Raw genomic sequence first — 19,572 nt, 5'->3', positions numbered from 1 at the left:
TGTTGGAAGAAGGGCTGAGTATATAAAGCCGTGATATGACAGATGTGAGATCTAGTGTGAGTAGGGTTACCAACTTTACACCAGGGTGTGCAACTTAAGTATGTACCTGGGCTAGAGATGGTGTTGGCAAAAGCTTAGGAGGCTTTGAGCAGCATGCCAAAGCTGGGAAATATAAAGCGCAGCGCCAAATTTTTTGCCATAGATTTGGGAGGAGGAAGGGATGAGAGACGGACAGGGAAGGAGGATGAGAGAGAGAGAGAGAGAGAAAAGGAAAAGAGGATAACTAGTGAAATCTGGGGCTATCATAGTTGTCAATTTCACTGCTCCAGCAGTTTTCTGGGCACTGGGCTTTGAGCCAGGATGGCGGGCTGCCACCTGGGCAAGTTGTAGGCGGCTGCCGCCTGGCTGCCAGCCCAGGAGGTGGGCAACTGCCATCCAATCTGAGCTGGGGCAGAGGAGACTTCCGCGCCGGCTGGGACCGAGGAATGTGGGCAGGTGGCTGCTGCCTGTTTTCATGCTGGAGCACAGGAGGCTGTCCCTCAGCTCGGAGACGGGGCAAGGGTGGCTGCCACCCAGCTGCGAGCCCAGCTCGCAAGATGCAGGAGGCTGCTACTGGGCTCCCACCTGGGAGCTGGGATCCAGCGAAGTGGGGGGCTGCTGCCCGCCTCCCCCAGAAGCTAGCGGCTGCCACCTGCCTCCCAGCTGGGAGCTGGGACCTGGCAGGAAGCGGGTGGCTGCCACCCACCTTCCCCAAGAGCCGGCGGCTGCTGCCCACCTCGCAGCGGGGAGCTGTGACTCGTTGGGAAGCAGGGTGCTGCTCCCCGCCTTCCCCAGAAGTCAGCAGCTGCCACCCGCCTCCCCTTCACTCTATTTTTCCCCGGGTACCCCCTGCCTGTGTCTCGCGTACCCCCAGGGGTACGCATACCACAGATTGAGAAACTATGCTCTAGGATCTGTTTCTGGCTCTGCCGCAGACTTCCTGTATAACTGTGGTAAATCATTTGTCTTTGTTCCTCAGTTTCTTCAGCTGTAAAATGGGGATAATATCAATATTCTGGAACTTTCCTCAAGGGAGTGATGGTTATGGTATATGCATTCTTTACCCCTTTAAAAATTAAATGCTCTAAAACAAATGTAGGGGCCTGTCAGCCTGAAATGGCAGGTTGCTGAGAATGGCAACTGGATTAAGATGCACTGAAACAAAACTGGAGAGTAGTGGTAGTGAAATTGAGATGGTTGGGTGTGTGTGTATTTGAAAGCAGTCCCCAGAAGAGACTGTGATGCAGGTATAAGGTGATTATCCTTTGCTAGTCTACTATCTGGGAAAGTTTGCTAAAATCTTGTTTTAAATATTTGTAGTACTTTTGCTTTGCATCTCAGATCTTATGACTTTATTACATGTAACTGAGTTGATGGGATGTATCTTTGCAGTAGCTGAAATGCTTAAAAGAACATTATTTTAGGTAGGTTTTGATCATACTCTAGTGCAGTGGCTCTCAACCCATGGCCTAATCAACACAGCTGTGACCCATCTGACATCAGGGCCAGACAGCTAGTATATGTATTGTGTGGAGGCAGCCCACACAACAACACACAGTGAGCTGCCTCTGCTGCCTACACTGATAAATAGGTTGAGAACCACTGCTCTCATGTATTCCTGAGATCTTTTTAAAAAAACAAATAAATCAATCAGCCCTTTACCACTTGGGTTCTTTAACCATTTGCCACATGTTCGTTGTGAAGTTCATCCTGTGTTTTCAAGAGAGCTGAAATACAGACTAAGTCCTCCTTTCTGTCACTTTAGACAACTACTCTAATTGTTATCATGATACAATGACTTCTCCAGTTCAGTGAGCATCAGCATCATCTACTGATGTCAGCCCAGCTCTGGTAACTGTATTTAAACAAAATCATTACTGCAGAGCCAGTAAAACAAGACCAAAATGTTTTGGTGATATCTCCCCAAAAGTATTAATTGGAAATCTTTAAAATATATTTTGGGAATGATTCAGTTAAAGGTAGGACTCAGCTCAGACATTAAAAATACACTGAATTTTCCCATCAGGTTATCACTTCAAAGTTATTTTCAAATGTGGAATGTAAAAAGACCTTCATAGTTTCTTGATTTGAGAGAACACTAGACTGAGACTGTGGCACTTTGTATAAATATATGCAGTTGGAATTTTTGAATCAATGTTTATAATCTTTTTAACAGTCATAAAATTGTGTAATAAGATGCAAAGTCATGTAGTTTTAACTCAAACTCTAAGTGAAACAATCAATTTAACTCTTAAAGGACCTGGTGCTGCACCCTTTGAAGTCAGTGATAAAATTTTTAACTTCAGTGGTGCAGAACTGCGGTAAGAAAGACTAAGTTTAGACTCCTTGGGATTACAGGTTCAAATTCTCACAGGGTCAGCTCAGTCCATTACTCTTCCAAGGCACTGAGTTTCATAAGGCTTAGTCTATGGGTAAGACCCTAGTAACTGAGGTCCTTTTGGCTTGCTTGGCTGCTAAAAATTCAAAGGCTCTTTGCCACGTTTTCTGAGGAAAACTCCTATTAGCAAATGTCACCTCTGTGTTGGCTGTTTTCCTGATTGCTGCTGCTCTACCCCCAGAGGTAGATGCATTCTAGTTACTGTTGAAACGATTCCTGTTTGCACACTGTGTTAAGTGCTGTTTGGGTTCCTTTGGGAAGGCACAAGGTAGAGAAGAAGCATAGTCTAGTGCAAAAGACTTGGGGTCAGGAAATCTACTCACTGAATGTGCTGTATGATCTTAAGCGTTTCTGTGCATCTGGCCTGTCTCCCCCATCTATAAAATGGAGATAAAAACTTAAGCTTTGTCTACACTAGAAAGTTGTGCTGCCTCAACATACCAGTATAGCTAGAGTGGTGCAACCTACTCACATGTGGATGCAGATACATTGCTTTAAAGGCATTCTATACAGGTATAGTTATTCCCATGCAGGAAGGGAGTACCAGCATAGAGCATCTTTATACCAGTATAATTGAGTCTACATTAGGGCTTTCTTTACCAGTATAATTATTTTGATTAAAAAAAGCAGCACGCTTCCAACTGAAATCGTGACACCTATAAAACTCAAGTGGAGACCAGCCCTTGGTCACCTTTGTGAAGTGCTGCCAGCTCCTCATCAGCAAAGTATTACTGGTGTTTAATATTAGGATCCTCCAGGGAGCTGCTTAAAAACACCTCTGTGCTAAAGTAATGACAATGATTTAGAAGGTGCTATTTTATTTGCTGGTAAATGGATCGGATATTACAATGTTCTGACGCCTGGAAGCCTCTGTCCTTTCCCTCTGTTAAAATCTGTAACCATTCTTCAAACCCAGTGCGAAGGGGTGGATGGAATCGCTTCGATTCGCCACGTGCGGTGTGGAAAAGATCCCTCCCCGGCTAAACCTGCCATCAGGACGTTAGCTGCTGCTGCTGCTCTTCTGAAATGGCTCTGCTCCCAGGCGTTGCGCCTCTCAGCTCCCCTGCCACGGCCCCACTTCCCTGCACACTAGCTTGCTATGCAGCAGCCGCCGAGCCGCTCACTGCTTTATTTACGGAAGCAGCAGGGCTGAGATTGATGGCGTTGGGAGACCGTGTGTGGACGAGGGAGGGTCACAGCACATGCTCAGTGCTGTCAGTCCGAGGGCGAAGTTTCTGCGTTCTGCGTGCAGGCAGGCTTAGGTCATAGCACAAGCTCAGTGAAAGCTCTCTGAGGTCTCTCAGACTGCATGTGCCTCCATTTTGAGTTGTTAGAGTAGAAAAAGGCAGAGTTTTAGCAGTAAGTAGAGGTTCAGGAATACATCCATCCCCACAAGAGCCTGTTATAGTCATGGATGATCCAATCAGCCCCTGCAGGTAGGCTACAGCACTCTGGCCTCACCTAGAAAATGATGGTTTTTTGCTTCTGTTTGTGACTTCTGAAATGTTTTATGAAATCATTTCATCATTGTTGCATGTTCCTCAGAACCTGGTAATCACATCAGCCTTGCCGTACAGCTGTTGGTAGGGTGCATGAAAGCAGGGTTCAGCCAGAATCTGCTGGCTCAGGGGTGCATGTAGCAAAACGTTGAAGCCGTGTGGATTGTTTTTTTCCTCGTGATGCAGTTTTAATTTCTGTCTCTCTCTCTGCATGCCAAGCCTGGGGCACGTCTGTAGGGAGCTGCAGAGCCAGTCTGCGGGACTTGCAGTGTTGCCTATGTGGCTATTAGGAAATGTTTGGGCCTGCAAGAGACTGTGTTTAGATAATGTTTCAGGGAGGGTCGTAGATCGGCAGCCATTGGTTGCTTTGGAGGTGGGTGGAACTTGTTTTGATTGAGAACTTGTTTCCCAGGGCAAGTGATAGTTCTGATGATGATTTTTGAAGTATCTGAAAGCAAATAACCAGCAGAGTTCTGCTTGCCTGTCACAGCTGTGTGCAACAAACGCTTGTGTGTCGAAAACATGACGACGTTGGCTTAAATGCATTAGAAATCTTCATTAAGCGACGCTTTTCACGTGACAGCTCTGTGAGCTATACCCACTGCTGTGGGAGTGGGCCATAGTAGTATCTGTAAGAATTCAGACTGGATGTCTGTATAAAATAGATGCCCTTTCTCCCTTTCTGTCTCCCTGACGCCCTGCATATGAACTGGCATAGAAGCTGCCTAAGCAAGCCCAATAAACGTGTGGCAACTGTTTTTGAGATCATTGCTGGACTAGGAAAAACAGTGAATAAATTGTCATTGCTGATTATAAACAGGATTTGGCAGGCTGTCCATGTTAAATTAAATGAGCAAGAGTAAACTTGATTCTGCAGTACTGTCTTGTTCAGAGAACCATCTGAGCTTGTGCAGTGCTGAGTGAAATGGTCACTGCTGGTCTGATACAGACCTCTGCCTAGCCAATTGGATTGAGGATATGATGGACTGGACTTTATGCCACTTTACTCTAGTTCTTGGTTCAGAATAACTTGTCTCTGCCAGTTGCTGAAGTATTGAGTTCTAGGGTGACAGATGGCTCAGTGCATTGGTAATGGAACACATACAGCCTTTTACCTGCAGGTTTAATTCCAGTCTGTGCTGACAGTTCAGTGGCCTGGGGGCTACTAGGAAATTGGCGTCTACATTACAAACATTGGCACATACATTCGTACTGACAACCCTGGTTGCCAGCCTCAGCAGAGTCCAAGAAGTGAATGAACTGTAACTGCAGAATCATCTTCTCACCCAGGCCAGATCAGTTCAGTGAGCACACTAGTCCCTAATATTTTGAGCCTCCATATCTTTGAGTAGTCATAGAGCGTGAAATGAAGCAAAGACCATTTAGCTAAGTGTGGGCCGTTGCTGATTTGCCAATGGCTTGGGTTGTATATTGTGCCAATAGGGTAGATACATTAATCTTAATGTTCTTGGTTCTTTTTGTGTGTGTAGATGGGGTATTCATCATTAAAATGTTCCTGAAAATTTGGTGTGTTGGGCTCCCTCTAAAGTACTATGTCTTAGGTACAGGCACTGTGGACCTATTGGTTAGTGTGAGCCTATACTTTCTCCTAGCAGGTGGGTCCGTTGGGTGAGGGTTAAGGTGTGTGGATGAGGCAGTGCTGCACACTTCTTGCACGCCCATTGTTTGTGCCATTTCTATGTTGGGGATAAGCAGGCTTTTGTTCTCCAGTGGTGTCTGTCCAGAACCTTTTCCCCAGCACTGTGTGTGACACACACACACACACACACACACACACACACACACACACACACACACACACACACACACACACACACACACACACACACACACACACACACACACACACACACACACACACACACACACACACACACACAGGGTTTTTAAAAGGTCCTGCATTCTGGCTTAGAAATGAAAGCTCGGTGGATATTAACTTTAGAAAAGCATCAGGTTAGCTTAAAATAGTGGAGGTGGAAAAAAATTAAAACTCCTCCAGGTCAGAACAAAACAAAAAACGCATATTAGTCAGAGCAAAATTTTACATTTGCAAAATAAAAAATATCACTTAAGAAGCATGATATGCTACATAATTCAGTCTTTACTAATCACTTGCACATGGCAAAATTCTTGTACATAATATTTAATTCTTACATTAGCGCTCAGATTTCTCCCTCGCTTCCTCCACCACCATGCACATACATACACATGCAGATTTCTTCACTGATTATCCCGTTGTGCGGGGAGAGACAGCCAAGCTAGGATGAACTGCATTCCTGTTAGGTTTGTGTCTAGGTGCAGGAGCTGGCATGCTTTGGTGGAATGAGCTTGGGGCTGGGAGCTAGAAACTTCAAAGAGCCATCTCTGCCACTGACTGCGTGGTCTTGGGCAGGTCATTTAACCCCTTGGTGTCTGCTTCCCTTTGGCAAAATGTGGATGATACTTGTCTCTCAGTGGGTGAGACGGGTGGGGGTAGGGGCAGTGCAGAACTCCTACATTGCAGAGGTGCCGGAGGCCTTACCCAAGGGCCCATTATGCTAGGCATTGTATAGACATATAGTAAAGGGCAGTTCCTGCCCCAAAGGCCAATGTTTGTAAAATAAGTTTGAAAATGTAAGTGTGTGTAGGGCAGAGTGAGTATTGGGTACCACAGACAGATTTCATTGTCAAGTGTTGAAGGTCTGGATTTTTTTATTAGGCTTGGTTCGTGTTGTGTTGGTGACATTTAGCCAGTAAGATTATATCTACAGCTCTGTTTTTCAGAAAGTTGCAGTTTGTTTTTAATTAGAAGCCTTGTCCCTTCATGTCAGTGCTGCCATGCTGACAATCCCTTATGTTTTGCTTTATACTTCCCATAGTTGGACTTACATCACCATTGTCTTCCTTCAGGCCAAGGGGGAGTCTGCCTACACCCCCTCAGTGGTCAGAGGGGTTCGCTTTTGAGTGATGCTGGACATCTGCTCTGCCATCCAGTTCCTTTGAGGCCGAGTATGCTGCTGCTACGTCTGATGCAGCCCTGGTGAGCAAGACCAGGACTGAAAATTGGACCTTAGTCTCATGCATGGCGTGACAGAACTCTGGCAATAGATCACCACATCATCCCTCTGGGACATAGTTATAAGCAATGCAGAATTCAACTGATAAGACTATTCATTAGCTCCAGCCGAGGGAATTCTGGTGACCTTCATATGCACTCTATCATATTTTAATGGATTTCTGCTTTAGGAAGTGCCGATGTTGAATATTGACCACTTAAAAATGATACTGATGTACACACCTTTAACCTGATATACTTGCATCCACACTACATTAACTATTTATTTTTCCAAGCTAATGGTTATAGCAGTACAAATCATTGTGTAGCTACTAAAATGGCAGAAATCCATACAGAAACTATAGTGAAACTGGTCCACTATTCCAATCTGTTTATCAGATTGTCCATTTTTGCCGTCCTAATTTTAAGGAGAGTAAGATACCATTTAATATTAAGTAAAGAATGTTAAAAGGAAACTGAATAAAATAACTCATACTTGCAGGCAATATACTAGCAACACAGATAAAGACAGTCTTAGATTAATACTGAAAAAATGTTTATAATCTCAGTTACTTTTAATAATTTATGCTGATGGTTTTATTTTTGCATTTTGCTCACTTCTGATAGTGGAAATGGACTGGTCAGTTATACTTTTGTTTATAGTTAGGGGAATGTATTTTTAGGATTAAACTAACTTTCTACCTCAAATATAAATCTGATTCGGGAATAAACCCAATCTCTACCAGAACTTTATGTCCTTGTTGATACCTCTAGGAAGAAGCCTGTTTCCCCTGCTGGTTCAGGAAACTTTTCCAGCTTCTGACTTCTTCAAAGAGCTGTATGAATGTGGGATGTTCCTTCTTCCACTTCCTTCGTGTCCTGATTTCTGAAGCAATCAGTAGGATGGAACTTGCACTGAATATACAACTGTTGATACATGTTTGCTCATTCCAGCATTAGATTCAGTAATTATAAAATCATTTCCATTTTAACTAAACCTGAAACACTTTTTCATAAATAAGTTTAACTCAAAACCAAACAAAGTTACTCTTGCATTATTTTGCCAAATGTATTTTTTTTAAAACAAGGTATTAAAAAATTCAACTTTAAAACTGTTGTTCTTGTTTATAGTCAGCTTCTAGTCATTCTCACTTTCTGGTTCTATCCTTTATGTAAAGAGAACATTTCTAATAGAGAGAGGGATCTGAAATCTAGCAGAAGGAAGGCATAACAAGATCCAATAGCTGGAAGCTGAAGCTAGACAAATTCAAACTGGAAATTTGGTTAAAATTTTTAACAGGGATGAGAATTAAACATCAGAGCAACTGACCGAATTATGTGTTGGATTTTCCATCATTTGAAGTCTCTTAAAACAAGATTGCATGTCTTTCTAATGAAAAGCTATATCTCACCTCTAACTTATAGGCTGCACATAGGAACTACAGAGTGGAATTCTGTGGCCTGGTTTATGCAAGAGGTCAGATTAGAATGATCATAATGGTCCCTTTGCATCTTAAAATCTGAGGTCCTAATTCTGTATCACTTGAGTTTCCAAATTTGTGAATGTTTGTTCTGTGCTTTTTAAAAAAAAAAAGTTAATTGCAATATTACATGTTAATAGAAATCAAACATTCACAAAAACTCCTCTAATCACATTGTTTTGTACATTCATGCTCTGCTAACCACTCCCATGTTCGCATTTTTTTGGAGTAAAAATTGGGATGTAAACCTAGTTGGCAGTGTTCCTTTTAAGTTTGAATGTTCTAAGGCAAAACAAAGAAAAAACCCCACCACTACCAACAACAACAACAGAAAACCACTGCCATGTGTTGCTATAAAGTGTTTGAAATTCGGAAATGCAGTGATGAAGACTAGTAAGCCAGTTAGTGCTGAACAGGAAAAAGCGTGCATCATGCTCTGTGGCTTTGTCTTTTATGTTCTCTAGTGTGTGGGCGGTATGGTGTGCTTCTTGGGGCGTGGAGTGTGGTAAGGAAAATTTTGAACCCTGTATTATAGATGCACAACACTAAATGGGAGAGAGTGCTATTCTATGAAATATATCTCTTGAATGAGATACCGGTCACATTCCTGGATTCTTGTTAGCCTCTTGTTAAAATTGTCACCCTGCTGAAGGGAAACAGTTTCCTCTCGCCAATGGAATCTCCCCTCTGGATACTGCAAGCTCATCCCTGCCTGAGATTACTTATAAATATTTCTGAAGAGCAAATTTTATGTTTCAAGAATGGAACACTTGTACCAAATGACAAATATTTTCAAAAACTTTCACTTCTTCCTGAGGACTTCCTCCCAACCACTTCTCAGATTGTACAAATTTAGCACAAACGATGAATTGCCGTAATGCATCATACTAGCCTGTCCAACTAGCCTACTGTCCTGTTTGTGGTAGTGGTCAGATGCTTCAGTGGAAGGTGCAAGAAACCCAGTAGTAAGCAACTTATAGAATAACCTGTCTGGGGGCGAAGTTTCTTCCTAAACCCCATCAGCTAGTGATTGGCAGCTGCCTGGAAGAAGGAGGGTTTATATCCCTTTTGAAATCCCTTTTAATAACTGTGGATGTTCTCCTTGTCCATATACAGGTCTCACTTTAGAATGGGATGTTTTTGTTAAGCAGTGCCATGTGGCAATAAGTGTCAGTGTTCATCCTTTTCCAGATCATTAATAAATGTATTAGGTCCTAGTATAAAACTGGGGGTACTCCACTGCATTAATGTTTTGCCATGTAGAATTTTGAGCCTGTATTCTGATGCTTTATTTTGTCACATAGCTAGTTTCTAGCCGTTACTTTACCTTTAACCATTTCATTAGTAAGGAATTTCTAAGGATTTCCTTAGTATCAATTAATGTAAATTCCAAGATGCTCTCTTTTTCTGTGTTGATAAACTTCCTCTGGATTCAACTTTTTTGGTATTTGTGCCCTTCGCAGAGTTTTCTTCTTGCAGGATCTTTTCTTTCAGGGCCCAGAGATCTGCTTCTTCTCAGACTAGCAGAGTTTTTTCTTTGCTCTCTGAAGGTTTTCCTGTACACTGTGATCTTTTGTACATACATGTACATATTGTGCTGGAAAGCAGTTTGTGGCGAGCAGGTTTCTAAAAATATTCCCAGAGACCTCCCAAGAAGAGAGCAAAAAAGATTTTTGGAGAGGTGCATTGTGGAGCAGCATTTGTAGCAGGTTTGAAGCCCCTTTTCTGCTTCAGTTTCAGTCTGGTTAATTATAGATCTCAATATACAATGATCAAGGAAGATTTTTTGAAACAGAAGAGGGACTTAATCCTCAAGGGCAGCCTAGGATGCTGTCTTATAAATTGGTTTGGCTCTTTAAGAATTCCATTTTTATTGGCACCAAGGCTGCTAACTACTGTTAGTAGGAGACACAGTTCTAGGTACCCAAAGGAATTAGTCCTTGAGGTGTGTGTCGGAGGGAAGATGGTAATAATGCGCATGGTGACTGCAACAAAACATAAGTGAACCTTTGGGTGCGTTTTGTGGAGAAATGAGCTGATGCTATTCACTGGGTTGAATACCAAGATCCCCACCTCTCTCTCCAGGCACCTAATTCGGTATAAAAACTGTATGATTCTTGCATAATATGTTTCTCACAGTAACTGACATTTTAAATTCTTGATTAATAGATGAGGCAGTGTCTAAGTAAGCATGTCTGTGCAGCATACACCTGACGCTTGGCCCAAAGGTCAATCCCATGTATTTCCTCTCCTCACTGGCAGAATAGAAACAAATGAATAGTAACTGCCAGTAGCAATGGGTCTAAATGTCAGTTTTGCGTTTCAGGCTGATGTACTTTAGTGATGGCAGAAGAATTGGGCAGTGCCAAGTAGTGCTATACATGTTTCCTCAAGGCACCCCCGAGCCCTGCACAGCACTGACAGTACACTTCACTTGTGACTCGCAGTACCTGCTGCTATTCCATTCCGGAGCCTGTCCTCCTAGCTCTTCCAGTGCACTTCAGACCTGCTTTTCAACACCCCTCGCTATTGCAGCCCCCAGCCTACAGCAGTTTTACTAGGGCATTTCAGCCCTGGCATGAAATGCTCTCTGCCATTCTGAAACTGCATCGTTTTCTTCAGCAGAAACCACCAGTCTTGGTATACACTGCTAATGTGATGCTGGTTTGTTGCTGCAGGTAAATAATTAGTGACTAAACCAAGAGGGCTAAACTCATTTCTGTCATGAGCAAAGTTAAATATGAACCTAGATCATGGGAGGCGGGAGGGGGGGAAAAACCCCAACAAACAAAATATACTTATTTTTAGACCTAGGGTATTAAAGCTTTGCACCATCCTGTCCTTCATTCTCATTCTCACCCCTTAACTGCTTTCTTTCAAGGGCACTTGTTGGCCTTGAACCCTCCAACTCCCTCTTGCTTTAGGATTGAAAGGACAATGCTTTATTCAAGTGAACATCTCCTAGCTGTTCTGAACAAGTCTCTCCTGGATTAGAGGCTGCTTAGTGCTTTGCCCTGCTCTGCTAGGGATACTTCTGCCTTTTTGATATTCAGTTGCAGGCTTCCACCTCCTTTCTGTCCAGCCCCTGTTTACTTCGTAGAATACAATGTTTCCATGGCAGCAGGTTACTTTTCAAAGCGAACATCTTGTCATTATATTTAATCCGCTGCAGCTGAAGAGGACTGAAATATTAAGTTGTTGTTGCTATGGATACTGCTTTGTTACATCAGTTTCTTTTGTGTCAGATTTCACATACCATGTTGGGTTCTTTTTTCCCCTTTCCGTGGAATAAACAGAGAGCGCCTTCCCATTATTATTGTAATTGTGCTCCATCGATATAATTTGGCTTCCAAGTCTAAAGTACGTTTTAGTTTCCGTAACAAGACTTTTCTTCCCATTTTTATACCTTTCTTGGGGTGGAAAGTGGCTGAAGAAGTATCTAATAGGAACTGCGTGTCTCACTGAGGGACAGCGGGCCTTGTGAACCCTAGAAATTGCAGTGCAGTCAGAAAGAGCTCCCCCTCCCCCCCCAAAAAATCATTGCAGAGCAGTTAATCTCTTCCCATGTCCCCATCCCACCTCTGTCCCTCCAAAACAAACAAACAAACAAAATTATCTTCCATCTCCTCCTTACTTACCTGTGGGGCCTGTGGTATATACTGAAGAAATGGCAAGAATGACAATAAGGTAAAGAGAACATGATATGGAGAGAGGTGCAAGTATTGGTGCTTGGAGGGCATTTTGGGTTTCCCTGTCATCCCATACAAACGCAATTAGGAGAATGGGAGCCAAGGTTTGGATTTGATGTACATGGACAATTATTTCTAGGATGCTGGAGCATACTAAATTTTGAGACTTGCATGAAACATTTTATTATTTAAAGCCAATATAAGCAAATTAAAGCAATAGCTAGATGCCGTTAGAATTAACACGAGGTTAAAATATTGATTTTTCTCAGCGACCTTTCGCTTGAGTTGAAATTGCCGGTAGTTTAATATCTACATTAACAGCTTGGTTTAACTCATTTGTTTTGTTTTTAGCAATATGAAAATATTATGGGTTCCTGTAATTTGTTTTAAAATGAAAAATATGAAAGAAATATGAATCAGACGAGGGTTTTTTGGATCTGTTTATATTTAATTCAGTGCTTGTGAAATGGAGGATTTACAATAGCTTTTCTTGCATTTGAGCATCATGTGCATAGGCAACAGTAGCACATCCAGATTTGTCCCCTTGAATCACTTCATTCCAATTCTTAGTTTCTTCAGATCTTGCTCATCCTGATGACCTGCATGATAGTTTTTGCAGTATGATGAAAGCTCTTTTGATGAATCATGTGATCTCACTTGTGCACTTAAACCCAGGTCTCCAGCCATGAGCAGCTAATATATTAACCATTGTACCAGGTGCCTCTTTCCCTTTTCTGGCAGCTGTGGTGGATACATATTTTTTTAAGGTCTTGCTCTATCTAGTTCTCAACTTGAGACCTGGCTCAGAGCACAGTGCATTTTTCAGATGTAGAAAAGATGTTTTATTTGTCCAAAAGGAAAAATGGCATGCCTAGCCAACAAAGAATTCTCCAGCCTTTTAGTGTCTAATACATGGAACATTTATTCTGTTCTGATATGCAGAACGTTCTTCTTTCTAGCTGTTAGTGTGCACCTTACGTAATGAGCTGAGAAGCTAAGAACTTTCTGCTGCTATGTATGCTGAGGCAAACAGCATGTCCAGATCTGCTGCTGAGTCTTTCGACAGAGCTCTTTTAAGACCCCATTGAGTCCCTCTTGCTAGATCTCTTTCTGGGCACTGAGCCCTAGTGCAGAAAGGTGCTGAGGAATAAGAGTGGATTTAGCAGCAGCGCTGTGAGACTGAAGGAAGTGGATGGAAGAAAGATTAGGCAGAGTAGCCCATGTTCTGTCTGAGAATACTAGTTTCCTTTTTATTTTTTTAAATATAAATATGCTCCAATCTTCTTGTCTTGCTGATGATTCCTTGATGGTGTAGAGCACTCCACCTGACAGAATACCTGGGCATGGTTTCATTTGATGTATCGCACTCTGACCTGTAGAGACTCGCATCGTTTTAAAATGATTTCTGTCAACACAGTGGGAATGTCAATGTTTCTGTTTAAAAAAAAAAATCCGTCTTTTAATTCACTATAAGATACAAATTCTCATTCATCATAGCAGGAAAGATATATATATATATATATATATATATATATATATATATATATATATAAAATGGAATTCCTTAATTTGGTGGTAATTTTTTATAAACCTCATTTTAAATGGTGGATTTTTCATTTATGCTGAAGCAAAGAAATGACTGAGTTAGAAAATAAGTAAATACTATATTAAAACTCTATCTCTGTGTACATGCAGATGTTAAACGAGGAATACATTTTGATAGGTGCTCAGTCTTTTATGTGCACTTGTAGTTTGGAGGAGTGTTTTGGCATTTAACTTTTTGGTACTTACTTGCATAGCGGGGCTAATGTTTAGAACATGGGACTGGGATTTTTGACGTTTGGTTTCTATTTCCTGCCTGTGACAATCTCTCTGTCTGGCCTTTGCCTTTCTGTACCTCAGTTTTGCTATCTGTAAAATGGGGATACATGAAAATTCCCTACCTGACAGATTTTGAGGCTTAATTTATTGTTTGTAAAATACTTTGAGACTATGGGATAGAAAGTGCTATGGAAGTGCACTTAGGATATTACAAAAAATTACTTGTTTCTTAATGGGCTTCGTAACTTGTAATGGTGCTCTTGTTGGTTTGAGCTGGATAGTCTTGTTTTTAATACAGGCTAGCATTTACTGCCTTGATCTTTGATTTTAGAATTTAAAGAAAACTCAATTTTCTTCATCCTTTTTTTCTTCATCCTTACTTCACCCCATTGTGCCTACAATGGGTAGCTTACGGGGCAGCAACTAACCTCATGCACTTTTGCAATACTTTGCAGTGACTAGACACATGGTTTAAGTGAAAGTTTATGTATTTTCTTTTCCCAAATGAATCAGATTAAATTCTTTATATGAATAAACATACACATCTCTCTTAAATTTTCCCTAGTTTGTTCATGGCTTAGTATTATTTTAATGTCTTGCAGTTACTGAGATTTTGTGCTGAAAAGTTTGTATTTATGCATTTAAATGCATCTAGGGACTGAACTAATTGCAGAATTATCCTTTTTATATAATGTGTTTATATATAATATTTGAATTATATGAATTAATATAATGCAAGTGTATATGCAATTAAATATGATAGTTTTTAAAAATAGAGGTCTTGCAGAACAGTTACTGCTTAAGATATTTAAACCTCTTTGGAGGTTGTTACACTCCTTCATACATTTTGATAGGGTTCCGAAGGACATGCAGCCACTCAGACGGTAGCTGAATTATGGGACCACAAGCACATATGTAAGCAAAAGTCATTTATTGAGTCTGATTTTTCAGAAAGGCTGAATGCCTCTGATCTAGACTAAATCAATGACAGTCATGGGTGCCCCGCTCCTCTGAAAATCATGCAATGTGTTAAACTATTTTGCAAAAGTGTAGTTCCTAAAAGATGTGTTTAGCCAGTAAACTATAATTTCAGTTTTGGTAGTGTGTGTCTGCTAAAATATATTAAAATATAACCAGCAAACAAAAGAGGTTGAGAGGAGGATAAAGATGCAGCTTTACTTGCCCATAGTTTTTTCCCTCCAGAAGTTCATAAAGAAATAATTTCCATGCTATCAGATGTGTTACTGGCTGTATTGTTGCCTTTGAGAGTATAAAACTTTTTTCATTTGAGCTACTCCAAGTATTTCCATAATAGCATTAAAGAGGGAATGGATTTTTCTTTTCAGCATATGGTGACACGTTGACTGCAACCAGCAACTGTGTAATTGATACATATCCCTTTGGAGTAAAAATCTTCACTGATAGACTCAGTAAAGGCACTGCACTCGAAACTTGTAGTTTTTACTTGCTTACAAATACTTCTGCAGCATAATTGAATGATATGAGGATCCGTCCATACATGGTTTGTAGGAAAGGACTTTTTTTTTTTTGGTTGAACCCAGTCAAAACGCATTTCTTTTTGTCTGAGGCCAGATACGACTGGTGTAGCTGACTTTTTGTTTTGCAGCCATTCCAACCTGAGGTGTTATCTCATTTGGTTTTAGCAAATCAATAATGGTAAGTTTTAAAGCTAACCAGGGCCAAACCTAGGTAATATTTGGAGGCCAGGCCATGGTAACTCATAATTGGTGGGTCAGTAGGTGCCCTTTATATACTGTTATGTCAGGTGTTTTCTGGATAAAGAGTAAGGAGGATGTCCTAATTCCATGGCAGTTCTTGCAAAAGCTAGATTATTTCTTGTGATGGATAATTGCATTCTGCCTAGGATATATTTATGGTTGGATCTACAGTCTGCAAAAACAGCCCCTCCTATTCTTCCTGCTCTTTATTGCAACCCTTTTTACTATTCTGGAAATGCTGCATGAACTGGTAACAACTTCTAGTGCTCAGTTTATTTCAGCGTTGTAAACACTTTAAGGAAAATGTAGCATGAAGTTTTCATTTCAGATACTATTTTTAGGGGATGAAAATAGTCTCAAAAACTTCCTTAAGGCATGGTCATATTAACCCAATATAGATTTGCAAGCTGGGACCTACAGGGCAGTCCATACCTCCTGGGTTTCCCTGTTTCAGCAATCAGCCAATGGGGCATATCTGTGAGGGTGAATCTCATTGGATAGTCCTTGTTCCTGCAACAGGCTTTTGAGTTGGCAGGGGCAGGGCACAGAGAAGTTAATACTATCAAGCAAGCCATAAGAGCCTTCTATGCCCCCAACTGCAAATAATTATTGGTAATACCACAGCACTTAGCAGCCCTAATTATGGACCGGGACCGCATGGTGCGTGCGTTGTAGAAATATACAACAGAAAAGACAGTCCCTGACCCAAAGATCAACTCCCTCCCCACCTCCCCCCATTTCTCTCTGGGTAGATACTGATTTGCAGGTTGGTGTTGCAAAGCTATAGAGGTCAGGTAGCTTTGGGGAAGTTCCCTCTTTCCTGAAGACTTAAGTATCCATGCACCATTCTCGGGGAAAAAGGATTGGATTTGTGGGCAAAGCCTGAAGCAAGGAGGGTTTCAGGGAAGGAGGCTATACTGAGTTGCAAGCCAAAAGGCCTTGGAGAAATGCAGGCTCTGATACAGCCTTGATTATGAGCATCTGGTAAGCCTGGGGGCTATGATGCTTGAGATTTGAACATCAAAAGGGTGGGGGGGCGGGGGAAGGCAGGTGACAGAGCATGGATTTATCTTCCCTCTTTTCAGTGTTGTCAGGACAAGTGGCCCCAAGAAGTTACTGTGTTACAGAATTAATAAAGCTGCAGCCATTTGGCCAGAAATTCCAGATCTGTCTTCATTGGCTTCTGCCATTCACAAAGTCTCCATCTATGTGGAATGTATCCACTGTTTCTGCTTTAATGGTGCATTATTATTGCTGCTTTCTAGTATGCATTGCAAACATAATAGCAAAACATGTTTTGTATTGGTACAGTATGTACATTAATACATGGGGAACAAAAATTTGATGAGCTTATTCAGTCTAGCTGACAAAATATAACAAGATCCAGTGGTTGGAAGTTGAAGCCAGATACACTCAGACTAGGAAAAGGTGCAGATTTTTAACAGTGGGGGTAATTAACCATTGAGAGAATATGCCGAGGTTTGTGGTGAATTCTCTGTCACTAGCAATTTTTAAAACAAGATTGGATACTTTTTTTAAAAATAGGCTGTAGTTCAAACAAAACTTCTATGGCCTGTGTTATAGAAGAGATCAGAGTAAAGGGGGATCACTGTGGTCCTTTCTGGCCTTCTCTTTGAATCTGTGTGCAATAATACAAAGTTTCGTTAGTTACAATCTTTCCTCACTGCTGCTGTTTGTCTTTCATGATAGGAGGCTGAACAGCACCCAAGGCGAGATCAGAGTTGGGCCCAGCCATCAGGTAAAGAATTTGATTATGTCCTTTTATTTGTCTGAAAATCATAGCAATTTAATTAGTTCAAGGAATAATATGAACTCAGAATTGTATCTGTAAATATATAAAATATAATATACATAATTATATACTTGCGCTTGAACATTCTTTAGAATTATCAATACCAGCATAGTAAACATGGCTGTTTTCCAGCACAGGCTGCTATTTTAATAGCACTTTCCAGCAAAAATGATTTCTTGTATATAACTGTAGGACTAAAGGAATCGGGTCCGCTATTGGAAATGAGAAAAAAAAATCAGTCTAGTTGATAAGGCACATTCTATCATTAAAACTTCATTTTCAGCTGAATTTAACTATTGTTTGCAAAACTTTTTTTTTAATGGAACTTAACAGTAGCTTAAAGTTTTTCATGTGTTTTCAGATTCTTCTAATCTTACTTCATATCAAATTGTTAAGATGGTAGTTTGCTGTTTTTTTATTTAAGACATTTATCTTGTTTTTTAGTTATTTACTGAAGGTAAACAAAATGGAGTCATAGTTTGACGTAGTGTCCCCTAGAAACAGGGAAGTCATCAAAATCTGCCAAATGCAAGCGGATAAAATTGGAAGGCCAGAGAACTTTATTTTCAAATTCCTGCAAAGTTTCATCAAGGCAGTGAGGAGTGTGATGAGGGGAGTAAAGTTTTTGTGATGCATGGTAATTGATAACAGACTTTCAAGAATGTCCGTTATTGTGGTTGAGATGATTACAGGGCAAGCTGCACTCTCTCCCCTTCCAGGTCTCTCTCAAAGCACACCCTCAGGTGTCAGGCCTTAGAGCCTTTAGCTATCCTGGATCAGTGTTTCACAATTCAGATTGAGCCCTGGCTACAGTACACTGTGTATCCTCTGTTTTTACCTTGCAGGTTCGACTGCATTTGAGAAAATGGTCCTTTTCAAACTTGCCAGTTTTCTTTTGATCTCCTGTGTTCTCTGGGCCACTTCCTGTTTTGGGCATTTTCTCTTAAATCAAATTTTGGTTGAGAAATGTCCTATCTTGAGTTATTCTTTCTCCTGTCTCCTTGTTTTTTCCCAGTATCCCCCTATTAAACTAAACCAATATATTTGTACAGAAAACTTCTCAGTAACCAGGTCAATATACAGTATTCAAAAGTTATTACAGACCAGCTCTAAATCTGTTGTCATGGTTGTAAAGTTTAATGGTTTCCTTCTTGGAGGCTAGTTATGACCTCACAAGGCATTAAGACAAGTGGATGATAGCATGCTTTTGGTTGTATTCTTACTAAACCATTTTCCTTCACTTCTGCTTTGTATTGGCTGTTGTTGGTACAGGATAAAATCCTCTTTCTGAGGAGAAGATTTTAGCTTTGGTGTTACAGTAAGTATATTGGTTTAACCCCTTCAATATAGTATAAGTGGAAGCTTCTCTGTCTAGCACAGAAAACTCTCCTCCCAGCGCCAAAAGATGTAAGTTTAAAATAAATTACATTCAGAAATGACATAGAGCAAAGTTTAACTTTGGGGCAACAGAGCTCAGGAGGATTATCAAGATGTCCTTACTGGTCATGCCCTCTTCACACAGGGACTTGCGGTTGTAGTATCATCTTTGCCTTTTGTAGGAACTTTATGATGAAGTAGATTTTTGACACTCTGACACTGTAAAGACGGGGGAGGTTTAGATTTTTGATACAGAAGCTCTGAGTCCATTCTCTTAATGCATGGTATGGACTGTTGGCTGAGAGAGATGAGAGGAACTGGGAAGCTGTAAAAACAATATGGTGCCTTAGCCATTTCTGGTTGTTGTAATACAGAGTGAGTAAATAGGATTGCAACACCATAGCATGATCACTGACTGACTCAGACAAGCAACCTGCAGCAGGACGTGGCTTTATGGAAGGGTAAAAGCTCTTAGTTTGTTCATGGTCTGTTTGTTCGATCTTATTTGGGGAAATCCTTCCTGACTGTTGTACAAGAAGATTACCTACTGGAGCATGGACATAGCTAGGACTAACTTTGACATGTTAGGGCAAATCTTTGAGTTGAGAGTACTCACCTCTTGTAAAATTGGGGCCCTTAGAGAGGTATTCAGACTATGATA

At 41.0% G+C, this 19,572-nt stretch overlaps 1 protein-coding gene across 6 annotated transcripts in view; it reads left to right on the top strand.

Moving 5' to 3' along the window:
• The window catches only part of RERE (arginine-glutamic acid dipeptide repeats), a 361,123-nt gene that overhangs the window by 208,347 nt on the left and 133,204 nt on the right, over positions 1–19,572 (top strand). For 5 of the 6 annotated variants that reach the window (XM_067567315.1, XM_067567314.1, XM_067567311.1 and 2 more), the window contains one exon: positions 17,432–17,480. In XM_067567315.1, the coding sequence (XP_067423416.1) occupies positions 17,432–17,480 (49 nt within the window). Of the gene's footprint in view, positions 1–3,257; positions 3,874–17,431; positions 17,481–19,572 lie in introns of those variants that run through there. The other variant, XM_067567316.1, reaches the window with a different exon arrangement.

Source organism: Emydura macquarii, unplaced genomic scaffold (assembly GCF_026122565.2).
Source record: "Emydura macquarii macquarii isolate MOO-44397 ecotype Brisbane River unplaced genomic scaffold, CSIRO-AGI_Emac_v2 contig_2768, whole genome shotgun sequence".
In the NCBI taxonomy this organism is placed as follows: Eukaryota; Metazoa; Chordata; order Testudines; family Chelidae; genus Emydura; species Emydura macquarii.
This window is presented reverse-complemented; position numbering and strand designations above follow the sequence as displayed.